The sequence below is a fragment of the Theropithecus gelada genome, chromosome 2 (assembly GCF_003255815.1).
Source record: "Theropithecus gelada isolate Dixy chromosome 2, Tgel_1.0, whole genome shotgun sequence".
In the NCBI taxonomy this organism is placed as follows: domain Eukaryota; kingdom Metazoa; phylum Chordata; class Mammalia; order Primates; family Cercopithecidae; genus Theropithecus; species Theropithecus gelada.
Window position 1 is genome coordinate 18,256,272 of NC_037669.1, and position 14,637 is coordinate 18,270,908.

The 14,637-nt window shown below is 37.4% G+C and overlaps 1 protein-coding gene across 1 annotated transcript in view; it reads right to left on the reverse strand.

Annotated features, from left to right (window-relative positions):
• The window catches only part of GABRR3 (gamma-aminobutyric acid type A receptor rho3 subunit), a 54,629-nt gene that overhangs the window by 13,742 nt on the left and 26,250 nt on the right, over positions 1–14,637 (reverse strand). The window contains exons 6-7 of the mRNA XM_025377450.1: positions 13,510–13,650; positions 7,045–7,197 (exon numbers count right to left, since the gene is read on the reverse strand). Coding sequence (XP_025233235.1) covers positions 7,045–7,197; positions 13,510–13,650 — 294 coding nt within the window. The remainder of the gene's footprint in view (positions 1–7,044; positions 7,198–13,509; positions 13,651–14,637) is intronic.

Here is a 14,637-nt window from a genome sequence, read left to right on the forward strand (position 1 = left end):
AGCATTCTTATACACCAGTAACAGATAAACAGAGAGCCAAATCAGGAATGAACTTCCATTCACAATTGCTTCAAAGAGAATGAAATACCTAGGAATCCAACTTACTAGGGATGTAAAGGACCTCTTCAAGGGGAACTACAAACCACTGCTCAGTGAAATAAAAGAGGACACAAACAAATGGAAGAACATACCATGCTCATGGATAGGAAGAATCAATATCGTGAAAATGGCCATACTGCCCAAGGTAATTTATAGATTCAATGCCATCCCCATCAAGCTACCAATGACTTTCTTCACAGAATTGGAAAAAACTACTTTAAAGTTCATATGGAACCAAAAAAGAGCCCGCATTGCCAAGACAATCCTAAGTCAAAAGAACAAAGCTGGAGGCATCATGCTACCTGACTTCAAACTATACTACAAGGCTACAGTAACCAAAACAGCATGCTACTGGTACCAAAACAGAGATATAGACCAATGGAACAGAACAGAGTCCTCAGAAATAATACCACACATCTACAGCCATCTGATCTTTGACAAACCTCAGAAAAACAAGAAATGGGGAAAGGATTCCCTATTTAATAAATGGTGCTGGGAAAATTGGCTAGCCATAAGTAGAAAGCTGAAACTGGATCCTTTCCTTATTCCTTATACAAAAATTAATTCAGATGGATTAGAGACTTAAATGTTAGACCTAATACCATGAAAACACTAGAAGAAAACCTAGGTAATACCATTCAGGACATAGGCATGGGCAAGGACTTCATGTCTAAAACACCAAAAGCAACCGTAACAAAAGCCAAAATTGACAAATGGGATCTCATTAAACTAAAGAGCTTCTGCACAGCAAAAGAAACTACCATCAGAGTGAATAGGCAACCTACAGAATGGGAGAAAATTTTTGCAATCTACTCATCTGACAAAGGGCTAACATCCAGAACCTACAAAGAACTGAAACAAATTTACAAGAAAAAAACAAACAACCCCATCAAAAAGTGGGCAAAGGATATGAATAGACAGTTCTCAAAAGAAGACATTCATACAGCCAACAGACACATGAAAAAATGCTCATCATCACTGGCCATCAGAGAAATGCAAATCAAAACCACAATGAGATACCATCTCACACCAGTTAGAATGGCGATCATTCAAAAGTCAGGAAACAACAGGTGCTGGAGAGGATGTGGAGAAATAGGAACACTTTTACACTGTTGGTGGGATTGTAAACTAGTTCAACCATTATGGAAAACAGTATGGCGATTCCTCAAGGATCTAGAACTAGAAGTACCATATGACCCAGCCATCCCATTACTGGGTATATACCCAAAGGATTATAAATCATGCTGCTATAAAGACACATGCACACGTATGTTTACTGCGGCACTATTCACAATAGCAAAGACTTGGAATCAACCCAAATGTCCATCAGTGACAGACTGGATTAAGAAAATGTGGCACATATACACCATGGAATACTATGCAGCCATAAAAAAGGATGAGTTTGTGTCCTTTGTAGGGACATGGATGCAGCTGGAAACCATCATTCTCAGCAAACTATCGCAAGAACAGAAAACCAAACACCGCATGTTCTCACTCATAGGTGGGAACTGAACAATGAGATCACTTGGACTCGGGAAGGGGAACATCATACACTGGGGCCTATCATGGCGGGGGAGGAGGGATTGCATTGGGAGTTATACCTGATGTAAATGACGAGTTGATGGGTGCTGACGAGTTGATGGGTGCAGCACGCTAACATGACACAAGTATACATATGTAACAATCCTGCATGTTATCCACATGTACCCTAGAACTTAAAGTATAAAAAAAAAAAAGAAAGAAATTATCATAATCTCTGTGATGGTTAAACGAACTGCTCTTATCCAGTTGCCTAAGTATTCACTTTTCCAAGCATATGGCATATCCTCTGTTAGGAGGCGTTTTTTTCTCTGAGAGTGACTACAGACCTGAAAACTTTGGTTGTCTTCCTCTGCCATATCTGTTTTCCAGTAAAGGAGCCCATTACTTAATGCATTCTATAGAGAATGGCATACCTCATGTAGAGGGATCAAGCAAGAATTTTGGAAGCAAAGAAAGAAAGAGGGAAGTGGAAATGAGAGGAGAAAGTGAAATATTTAAACAGCCTTGAACAACCTTATAATTGTCTCACACTCTCTCCACACATAATTGAATGGAGAGACATAATCGTATTTTTGACCTATCACACATTCCAAGTTATGTTAGCTATTATCTCTTACGAGAATTGCCTAATCACAGTGGATACTTCTATGCTACGCACCCTCTGTTGTTCTTTACGTGAAACATGGCAAATGTGGCAGGGCCTTCACCAGCAAATGAATCACCCTTTATCGTTTCCAGTTAGTAACTAAAAATATGGTGGTCTAAACACTGGCAACTTAACAACTACATACGGAACATGAACTATGTGCAGGAGGATATTGTGCTACTCACTGAAGGAACAACAACAACAACAAAATGGTAATAGTGATCCTAGTCCTTAAGGAGCTCACATTCTAATAGAGGCCAAAAGATAAGCCACTCCTGTTCCACAGCAAAACATGAAATAGAGGAAGTAAGCTACTTAGGAGATACAGAAAGTGCCATGTGTTCAAAGATGACAGAGACCATGTGTGCTTGGAGTCATCACTAAAGGCTTTCGGATGGGAGGATTTTGACAGAGAAAGACAGGTGGGGAGGAGGAGCCAATCATAATGCCAAAGGACACAATTCCAGATTCCATAATCCCAAAGTTGAAACCCCAAAAGATCAAAATCTCTGAAGTCTAAAATACTAAAAATCACAATCTTGAAAGATGAAAATCCTGAAAATATTGTTCTAAAAATAATTTTGAAAAATTGAAAAGCTATTTATTTATATTTTAAAAAGGTTATTTAAGAAACATAAAAAAGACATAACACTTCATAAGCCACTTTACACAGTAAAATAGGCAATAATAACACACGTATTTCTGTGAGCATAAACATTCAGGTATACTAACAACAGTTGCACAGGCAGAACAGCTATGAGCAGATGAACCGTATTGATAAAGAAATAGGTCAAAAGGGAAACATATAAATGCATATCACTATGGTAGGTCATTGTGGGCACCCAGCTTTGTAACTGTGGTCATCTGAAACACCGTGATGAACAACCTAAGTCTTCTGAGGATCGATCAAAAACCGTGATGGTCACCACCACATATGTAGTCACCCAAAGAGCTGAGATCTCATGAAATTTTATCTTTCACAAATGCAGATGTACAAAAAGGACATGTCTCATTTATTGAGAAAGTTTCAACATTTTTACACACATGCACAATACTCACATGCAAAGTTAATCTGATAAAGCGCTTTCATGGAGCTAAATTTGCAAAAATGCATAATACAAATTAGAATTCTCTAATAGTCTAACTTCTTTATACCTCTACTACTAGAAATGATGCAAAGATGAAATACATAGTGTAGAAAATTATAATATAATTCTGACAATTTAAAATAGTAAAAAAAAAAAAAAAGAAAAAAAAAGAAAAACAGACCAAAAACTGAAAAGAAAATTTCATGTATGAAACAGTGTATTACAGTGATAGGTTATAGGCAATTGCATAAGATAGTGCATAGTAACTGGCCTAACATGATGTAATTATCCTGTGATTGTGATTTTTGAGATTTTAGACTTGAGGGATTTAGACTTTAGGGATTTTGATCTTTCAGGATTTCAACATTCACGATTATGGCATTTGGTATTGTGTTTTTTGAGATTATGATGCAAACCAGTATAATGAATTATGTAAACATTTAGAAGATGTGTATAACTCAGTGAACCAATATTTTCCCAATGACCAATGCATCAGTGAAAAATCTATTCAAAATGTAAGACAGACCAATGGATTGCAATCTAACACAGTAGAAAATATTTGTTGACATGGTTTCAGATAGCACATTGCAATTAAACTTTAAGGAACTATCGCTTGCTGAGTTTTGGTGTAATGTGAAGGGAGGCTATCCACAATTATGTGGAAAGACTATTAAAACACCACTATCTTTTCAAACTATGTATCTGATGAGGTCAGATTTCTTTCTATATTTCAACCAAAACCTATTGCGATAGACTGAATGAAGAAATAGAGATAAGAATCCAGTGCCCTCGATAAAGGTAGACATTAAATATTTGCAAAAATGTTTAAAAATGACACTCTTCTCACTAAATGTTTTTGTTTTAGAAAAAATAATTATGCTTCATACAATGTTACCATGTTAACTTGTAACGAATTGATTATTCCTAGTTTTAAGTGAATTAATACATGTTTTCAAATTCTATTTTAATATCTAATACGGCTAATAATGATAGACATGACCCACAGCAACAAAAGCTCTCTAGGGTCCTCGTTAATTTTTAAGATTGTAAATGCCTAAGGCCATAGTTTGAGAATCACTGCCAAAGATTAAGAAGGAAATTGAGGTTTCAGATATGAAAGGCTCAACAAACTGGGAGGCCCCCAACAGAATGAGGAAAGTGAAGAGAATAAGCGGCTTCCCTGCTAACTCATCAAAGTAAGTTGTTATTAAGACACCAACAGTATAATGTAAATTAGTTTGAAGGTTCTTTTTTTCCATGATGTAAGGGTTTGTCACAAAAAGCTAAACGGACTTGGGTAATGTATGGGAGACTACCTAGAAAAGGAAAAGATAAGATTTAAAAGTGATTCTGTTTATGCTTCATACTTTCACCTTCTTTCCTTACCATCATCCAGCTACAGGGCTGTCGGCACATCCTTCATCCCTGAAGTCTGGGTTCCCAAGGAAAGACTCGGTTCTAAACAGGATGAATGTTTGTAGTACCTGAAGGTGAAATCCAGCATACAACTGAAAGTAACCAAATGGAACATGCTTACATAGGGATAGAAGTTGGAATAAAAAAGTTTGTTCCATTTGATAAGAGTCAAAAGTGAGCAGATCCTTGAGAGGGAGTTACTTACACTTAAGCAGTGGAAGAAAAAGCAGGAAGGAGAAAAGGAAAGAAAAGTCTTTGGGAGGAGAAGAAACTCGACTGGTGGAGAGTATTGAAAACTAATGCATTGTGTGTGTGGTTGGTTTTATCCAACACTATGGGTCAGGCATCAAGCTAGGCAGTTGACATGATTAAATTAATTAATTCTCCCATTTAATTCTCGCAGTGACCTTTAGGAGGTAGTATGAATAATTTCATTTTGCAGATGAGGAAGATGAGGCTGGAACTCTTGACCACTAAAGTTGGTCGTAGATTTGGAGAGGATGCCTAATAATGTCAAATGCCGTGGAGAAGGTGAAGGAAGGAGGCAGAAGAGAAAAGGTAAGTGCGACAGATGAATAGGTATTCATAGGGACCTTCCAGAGAATTGGGCAGCACAGCATTTGCAAAGAGCTAGGGAAGCGGAGGGCAAAGTATCTTTGAAAAAAAAACTGAGGGTGGTAGGAAGCAAAAGCCTGAGAGGGTAATAGTTTTATAGGAATAGTACTGTTCTCTTATTAAAATAATTTTTTTAAAAAGTGGGAGAGTTACACTTCTGATTTGCATGAATTTCACGTACATCTGCATAGCAATTTCCTAACCCTAAGGGATCAGATGTGGTTGCAAGAAGCAGAGACTTTCAAGGGTGTCTTAAAAGTGTTTTAGTGTTCTCAATTCACTCCACCCTTCCATGGAAGTAGCTCTTATTGCTGTCATTTTCACAGTGTAAGAGCAGAGCAGTCAAGTTCAGAAATCTGATTGAAAATCATGTTCATAAACGTTTATAGACTGAGTTCTTTTCTCATTGTGTCTTGAGGGCTGGAAACGTGCCCTTAGTCTTGTATTTGGGTCTATGCTGCCACACTGCAGCACTGAGGTTAGGGCACATGCTCTGATGTGAAGAAACAGTTCAAATAATTTAATTACTTATTCAGATGGTATTTTTTCCTTGAAGATATTCCAGTCTCAAATACTTGTAGATTGAATCTTTTAATAGGGAAAGGAGGTGAGCAAATTGTTAATATTAATAATTTATGTCTTTCAAATGATCTTTTGAAGTATGCATATAATTTGTGAACATTAACTTACAAACCACCCTTTCTGGAATGAATTGTGTGATAATTACAATAATTGTAACAATTATTATAATAGTAACAATCTTCTCTCTAGATAGAGCACCACAAATGAAAGAACAAAATCAGATAAAAATGAGGGGGCTCTGCCCTGACCAGCAAAAAAGGCAAGTGGGATTATCTCTTGGGTTCTCATTAAGTAACATGTCATCTAACTGCTTAGCTTGGTATCTTCCACTTTCTAAGATCTCAATAATTGCTAAGTGGGTCTGAAATGGTTCCCATAAATCAGTGTGTGTGACAGAGGCATATAGCATGTTAGATGGTGTAGATAATCACCCCTGTTTAGTGACTTAATGAGGCTGGCAACGTTTCTCCACCTAAAATCTCTTGCCAACTAATATGCCACTGTACCTGAAATTCCACTGTGGTTGATTCTGATTTGGGCCTTTTAGTTACATCCTAATTTCTAATCAGTATTCATATTTTCAAATTCAAGCATCCCCTCCACATTCTTGTTAACCCACCATGGTAATTTATTATTAATACACTAACAGTATAGTGTGAATTAGTTTGAAGGTTTTCCTTTCTGTGATATAAGGGTTTGTCATGAAAAGTTAAATGGACTTGTATAATGCATGGGGAGGTTTCCTTAAAAAAGAAAAGAGATAAGCTTTAAAAGTGAAGCTGTTTATGCTTCATAATTTCACCTCCTTTCTTTACTGTCACCCAACTGCAGGTCAGTCAGCAAAGACTTCATCCCTAAAATCTGGGTTCCCAAGGAAAGAACTCAATGACAATTTGCCCTTGAGGATGTCAAGACCAAAACTGCAACCTGGATGTTCATCTCTGACTATCCCTAGTAAGCCACCACTCTCTTTTCCTCTCCATGTATGACCCATTTCATTTACCTCCCTTGAACTTTCTCCCGTGTTAGTATTTTATAAAGATGGGGAAGATTTACCCAGGGAAACTCTTGCAGGAACAGCTCTTCGGTCAATCCAAAATGAAACCCATGAAAGCATCACCATCAGTATGGCTGGGAAATAGGTTTGCAGCACAAAGAAGAAAATATGCCTCCTTAGCACAAAGTTGATGAAAAGCCTATTGTACCAACCTATGGAAAAAAGCCAAAGTTTTCATTAGAGCAAGCTTCCCCTTAGAAACACTGCACTCAGTGAAATGACCTGCTTCTTTAGACTCCAAGCCCTTGGGGACATGGAATTTGACATACTCGTCTCCATTTAGTTGGGCCTGGCACTCCGTCAATGTTTGTTCAACCAGCTGAACTGCAGTCTGCTTAATTATTTGACTCAAAGATCCCCTTTAACTTCCAAACCCGCAGTTTAGGGATGAATAGCGGTTATATTTTGTGGGATGGCCTCTAAAGATCTTTCTCCACAATATATTGTGCTGTGGCGCTTCTGCAAGAGGGAGAGTCTTCAGTACATGACTAATAATGGCATAAAAGAGCCAGCAAACCATGTATTAGCTATAACAAACGAAAAGAAACATTTATCTGAATGAAAAGATTCACAGTAGGCACTAGGTCATTGGATTTTGACCTGGGAGGGAGACTGCTGGGGATTCAAAGGGGAAAGAAAACGACATCCATAAGCTAGTTTTATAATTTTAAAGTCTCACGAATACCATAATTTGTGTATGGCAAATCTGCAAAAAAAGTAACCAACTGATGTTTCTTTGCTTCTTATTGAAATTATATAAACTCATGTTGGTAATATTGATTAATTGTGCTAATTAAAAGCACCATTTGTGGTCACATCCACACGCACCTTTTATTCAGGTTTACCTCTCCCATTGACTACAAGGAAGTTTAAAGCCAAATTTTCAGACATCTACCAGACTTCTCTGAGCACCATTCTTTAATGACCACGTACCAGGATATATAATACCTTATCCTTATTTTTCTTTTTTTCTCATACATTCTATTGTATATTACCTTGCTTTATTTCACAATAACTATGTGCCAAACTTGTTAAATCTTTACTAAATACGGCAATAAATGAGGAAACAAGAAAATACATCTTTTATGAATAAGTAGCAAGATTATGATTATTTTTTCCATGATAAATTCTGTTTATTTTCAGACAACACTATTCAAAATACAGGGACTATAGGTCAAAAGTTATAAAATAAAAATCATAGATATTGCAGAGTTGGAAAACCCTTCTGCTAGTCTCAGTGGTAATTTCTTAGAAACCCAAGATGGCAAACCTATTAGATGGATCACTTAACTACTTAGGCATTTGGCCTGCGAAATACACCTGGCCAACCCACACTGAACTGGCAGACTCCACTCTTAGAATCCTATTCTCAATTCAATGTTCATTATCTTTTTCTTCCTTACCTAGCTCTAAGCTTCTAACAGTCAGTTGATACATGTTCAGGAATATCAAACAATTTCATTACCAGGAGTAATAAAAGATGCATCGCATAGTACATTATAAAGTTAAAATATACTTTTTTTTAAGTTTCTCATTGTTTTGTATCACATATATCACAGCCCCAATTTATTACTGTATACCACCGAGAGTTTCAGTGATGGCTGTAGAGTACAATAACAGCTATCTGAACTTACAACTTCATATAATCATTGTCAGGTGAAAAGAAATAAGGAAAACCTGTGAAAGAAATTCAAAAGAAAGACAGTATTACTGTATATGGTTTTCTGTTCATTATTCACTTGAAATAAAAGTAGTTAACTGCATCCTTTCTTTATTCATACTTTTCTGGAGAACACCTTTTTTTTTTCCTTTTGGTGGGGTGGGGGCAGGGTGGAGTAGCCAGGAAGTAAAACTGCTGCTCTGCCTTGTGGTTTCAGACGAGGGGTGGTATTTTAGTTGAACCTGCAGGTCATGGGGAGTCCATTTCCCTAACAGGAAAGGTGGTGCTGCCTTGGAACGTTGTGGAGACTTCATTTTGGGTAGTACAATAAAGAGGAGTCTGATTCTATTTTTGATGTTTGACTGAGAAAAGCTCTCAAGCCCAACTTCTCCTTCTGCCCTACATCTGAGCAAGTTCATAAAAAAGACTAGGTCTCCCTTTTTTGGCACCTGTGAAAAGTTCAAACCATGCATCCTGTCCTACGACAGGCAGCCTTCACCCTAGCTGCACCCCCTAGCTACCATAAAAACGCAAGCCAGTAGCCCCTTCCTGTTCTCTCAAGCCATTTTTCATTTCAGACCTGCTTGGGAACCTGCCCATCTTTCTCTAGAAAGCCTCATTATGTGAGTAATAAATCACTTCATACCCTTTTGTCATATGTATGGCATCATCAGTTTTGGCATCTGAACTAAATTTTGGATGGGGACGGGTACATCTGCCTCCATCAGTTTGCCATACAGGAGAAAGAAGAGGAGTTAATAAAAGAGAGAAAATGACTAGAGAGTTGGCACCCAAGGAAATGGAGGACTAGGCCAGTATTTGGGGAGTCAGTCCCAAGACAAGAATAGAGAAGGTTTTTATGCCTAGAGACAGTCACCTTCAATGGTCCTTTGAAAGTAGGCCTTAATACTCTCTATGAAAAGGATCAAGATAATGTGGATGAAAACAGGATAATGATAATAGCTACTAACTAATATTTATTGAGCCTCTATTATATGGCAGACATCATTCTAAGGTACTTAACTATATGACATCATGTATCCTCACAACCCTGTGATGTAGAGAGTATTTTGAAACCCATTTAAAGATGAGAAAGTTAAGGGTTAGAGAGATTGAGTAACTTGTCCAAGGTCACGTTGCCAATAAATGATAGAGACAGGGTTTGAACTTAGGCAGTCTCTTTCTACTACTTACACATTTAGCCACTAGATTATGCTATGAAAGAAAATTATTCAATGCATCCCTTAGGGGCAGGAGTCATTTCTTTTTTCTTTGTAAATTTATAGTGCATGATTTTGAGGATTTTGAGAAAGGGAGCAGGAGGCAGAAGCCCTCACCTGCTTGTTAATATTGCCAGGTCGTGGTGATTTTTGAACAGTGCCAATGGTAGTGGTGAAGGCCAAGGAAAAAAAAGCAACACCCTGTTGTTCAGCTATAAAATGGAAACTAAGGTCCTATAACTATATTTCTGGCTCTTATAGCCAGAGTCAGATGTATAGTTTTTCCATAAAGTTGATTTGGGAGTGGTGGTTCTGGCTCGTAGTTGTAAGGAGTGAAGAAAATAAATCAAAAATTATTTTTGAGGAAAGTAAAATACTTAAACAGGAAACTAGACTGAAAAAGACACTTGAGTTTGACTGTCAGAAGATTATGTTTAATGATTCGTGGATAATGTGAGGCAGAGCTATCACATGCTCATGAACTAAAGTAAGTTTCTAAGTGTAATCTTTCCGAAACCTAAGGGATGGTTAAATGAACCCAGATATGATTATTAATTTAATATTTGAATACAACTTCCAAAATGCTTCCCTTCTGCATTTTTCCCTACCATCTCTGTCATTTAAAAAATGGATATATTGTAACAAATTAAAAAATGCAAATGTTGAAAATCTCCCCAGTTAGTACCTACTTCTCGGACGTATCTATTGTTAATTTTTTCACACACACACACACATAAACACACACACACATAAACACACACACACACACACGATATGTATACATATGTACATAAACACTCATAAATATGGATAAATACATTCTTCAATAACAAATATGGGATTTTTAAAAATATATTCTTCTGTAACTTGCTTTTAAAAAATATTAATGTATTATGGATAACTCTCCATCTCATGTTACACAAAGCATGTACATTTGAACCTAATTCTATTTTTTTTTCATTTTTCTTAGGAACTGAAATGCTATTTCTTAAAAATGTAACTACATTTGAATGTCAAGGATGTGAAAGTTCATTTTAAAATGCAAGCATCTTTGGAAGCAGTAAGTTTTTTCATGCCAGTATTCTGCCCGGCTTTAGAGATTCTAAAACCATGATCAGAAAAAGACAAAAATCAACTAGTGTTGGAGCTGCCTGGTAGGGCTCAAAAAGTCTGACAAGCACCAATAAAATTATAGTAGAGCAAATAGAATGACTTAGTGGTAAAGTTAGAATTTTGAAGTGAAATTTAACTTCTTGTTAAGAGGATGGTTGGATATATGTTACTGGATAATTGTGCTTTAAAAGCTAAAGAAATGCCATTGTTATTATTGTATATTTTGTATATGTTCTGTGCAGGAGACAATTCTTTTGCATTTCTATGCTTCATATATATCACATGATATTAGCATTAAACATTGCAAATATCTATTTACAATTTATCATGCGCCAAAGTTATTTTATCATAGCAATAGTGAAATGAAAAAACATCCTATACATTATACTTCACATATATCATGGTTCATTGCACACATTCTTTTATTTAAATATTAATTTAATTTAGGATTAAGAACATTAAGAATCGGCCGGGCGCAGTGGCTCAAGCCTGTAATCCCAGCACTTTGGGAGGCCGAGACAGGCGGATCACAAGGTCAGGAGATCGAGACCATCCTGGCTAACACGGTGAAACCCCGTCTCTACTAAAAATACAAAAAACTAGCCGGGCGAGGTGGCGGGCGCCTGTAGTCCCAGCTACTCAGGAGAATGGCATAAACCCGGGAGGCGGAGCTTGTAGTGAGCCGAGATCCGGCCACTGCACTCCAGCCTGGGCGACAGAGAGAGACTCCGTCTCAAAAAAAAAAAAAAAAAAAAAAAAGAACATTAAGAATCCTGACAAATATATGCATATATTTATTCATATAGAGAAAGACAAAGTGAGAAAAGAAGGAGAAGGAGGAGCAGAAAAATATATCAAAATAATAATATAGTTTATCTCTATGAGGTAGGATTACAAAGAGATTTTCCTTTAAATTTTTCTGAGGTCTCTTCAAATTATCTAATATTTATTCATTCATTCATTCAATAATTAGCCTTTGAGCATCAACTATGAGCCAGGGATATATCAGTGATCAAAACAAATAAATATGTGTTACTTATATAACCAGAAAAGGCAATAAACATGATTAAAATTGATAGTATCATTTGCTGAATCCCAAGCAATGTAGACAAATAATGGAGTGAAATAGAGAATTTATTCTGGGTCTAAATAGCTAAATAGCTGTTGTTCCTAAAGAATCATTTAACTTCTCTACAATGTAAACTTCTACTTCTCTCTTAAAGTTGCAGGTTTTTAGATAAAAACTTGATAACTATTCTCCAAGATCTAAGAACAGAGTAGAGAATCTTTGAGGAGAAAAGGTACCACCATCAAGGCAGAATAGATAAAAGCATTCTAGCCAGGACAACTCTGAAACTCAGGGACAGCTGTTGGCACACTTTCTGGCTAGCCTGAGCATGGCTGCATTGAATCTGAAATAGCATTTTACATGGATTCGGCCTAAAATGACCCAGAATATTAATATCCAGCAGGGGAATGATAGTGGAGGGTGAGGAAGGTAGAGGGGAGCAGAAGGAGGCTGCTTCCAACTTTAGTCAACGGGGATCACATATAACTTTAAAAGGTATCTTGGATAAAAGGTGTCAATTCAGAAATACATCTGTCATAGTAAAGAGTACTACATAGGCCCAATTTCAGATGGGTTTTCTGTTTGGGGCAATGATGCACTTTATGGATGGATTCATTCAACTGATTTTTATTGAGCATCTATCATGTGCCAAGCACATTCCAGGTACTGCAGAAGAAATGGTCAGCAAGATTCCCTGCCCTTTTCCTGGCAAGACACTCACACAACAAAGCAGTCAAATAAATGTATAGTTCAGGTGATGGTAAGTGCTGTGATGACAGAAATAGGGAACAGTGAGAAGGGAAGCCTGTTTTACACAGGGTTGCTTTGGTTAGGAAAGCACCGTTTGAGAAGCTATTTGAACAAAGTTCTGACTGAAGTGAGGGAGCTGGGCATGAGAATATTGGGGGAAAACATTCCAGGCAGAGGGAGAAGAACACCAAGCAGAGGCCCTGCAGATGGAATGAGGTGGGCAAGCAAAAAGGCCAGTGTCGGGAGAGTAGCACGTGCTGAGGGGCAGAGGGAGTGGTTGAGTCCCACATTAGGCAGGAGACTGATCACGCTGAGAAACTTCAATTTTGTTGTAAATGTGATGGAAAGACACTGGAAAGTTTAGAACAGGAAAGAATTGTGAACTTTATGTTCCAAAAAGATTACTCTGTCTGCTGTATTGAGACCGGAGAAGTCAAGAATGGAAGCAAGGCATCTAGTTAGAGACGGTTGCATGAGTGGGAAAGAAATGATGTATGGAAAGGTGGAGATTGCTCCCTGTAAAAGGAGAGGAATGATGGTCCTGGCCAAAGGGGACGCTTGCTTGGATTCCGGTCTTTTCACATGTTGTGGTGTTCTGCAAACAGTAGATGTCCAATAAATGCTGATGAATCACCCATGTGAAATGCTGTACCTGTGCTGCTATAGAAAGCTAATCCACTAGATGCACTGAAGTCTTCAATGAAGAACTGAGAAAGGGACATATGCTCTTCAGTATTTAAGGACTTGTTTCCGTGTTTCCAGTATAACATTAGGTCGTCCTCATTGTAGGCATCTAAAACATGAAAAATACCAGTCTTGTAAGTGGAATAAGCTCTGTAAGTTCGATGAGTTCCATAACCATGTCCTATGTGACTCTGTATCCTTAGTGCCTAGTCCAATGACATGTACATATTAGGTGATACAAATATGTTTGCCAGTGGACTGATCATACACACGCTTTTAGGAAGAGGAAAAATAATCTCTAAAAGTTAGACCCTGATGACTAGTATAATGTGGATCTTGTGCCCACACAATGAATTGAAACTCCCCAGATAGCTGCTCCCATATTTGTGTGCATTCTCTTAGAGCATTAAGCCAGGCCTCAGAGTGACATCGTAGCATCCCCTCACTGTCACAGGCCTGACTCCATGCCGTTAGTCCCCCTTTGTTTTTAGTTTCCTTGGATGAAATTCCAAAATGGGCTAATCTTACAAGAAATTTTCTAAAGTCAAACAGTGGTATGGAAAATTTCTAATGGATTTGGGGCAGAGCATCTGTGGAGTAGACATCTACTGAGATTCCCAGCATTTCAGACACATTTTCAAAAATTGCAGTCAGCTTTTAAGATCTTCCATCAAAAATAGCTGATCGGTAAAAGTGATTGACAGCTCAGATGCCCCGTGATGGGGCTTTGATTAGGGGGTCTATGTCTACAGTTAGATTTTTCTAGGGAATCCAAGTCTACTTAATGGAGGATTGTGATTCATCTGGGAACGTGAATTCCAGAGCTTTCTAAATGTGGAAAGTCTGTGTCAGTCTATATAACAGCATTAGCAAGAATAGACCTTTTTAGGGAGCTGTTCCTTTACTGTGGAAACTGTAGAATATGCAATTATCAAAATGCTTTTCCTCTGAACCTTCTCCTTTAACAGACAAACTACCATCAACCTTCATTAAAAAAAAAAAACAAAAAAAAACAGAAACCAAAAAAAAAAAAAAAAAACAACCCACAACTGTTTTGGTTTTGGATAAATATATCAATATTTTAAAATGCTTGTTA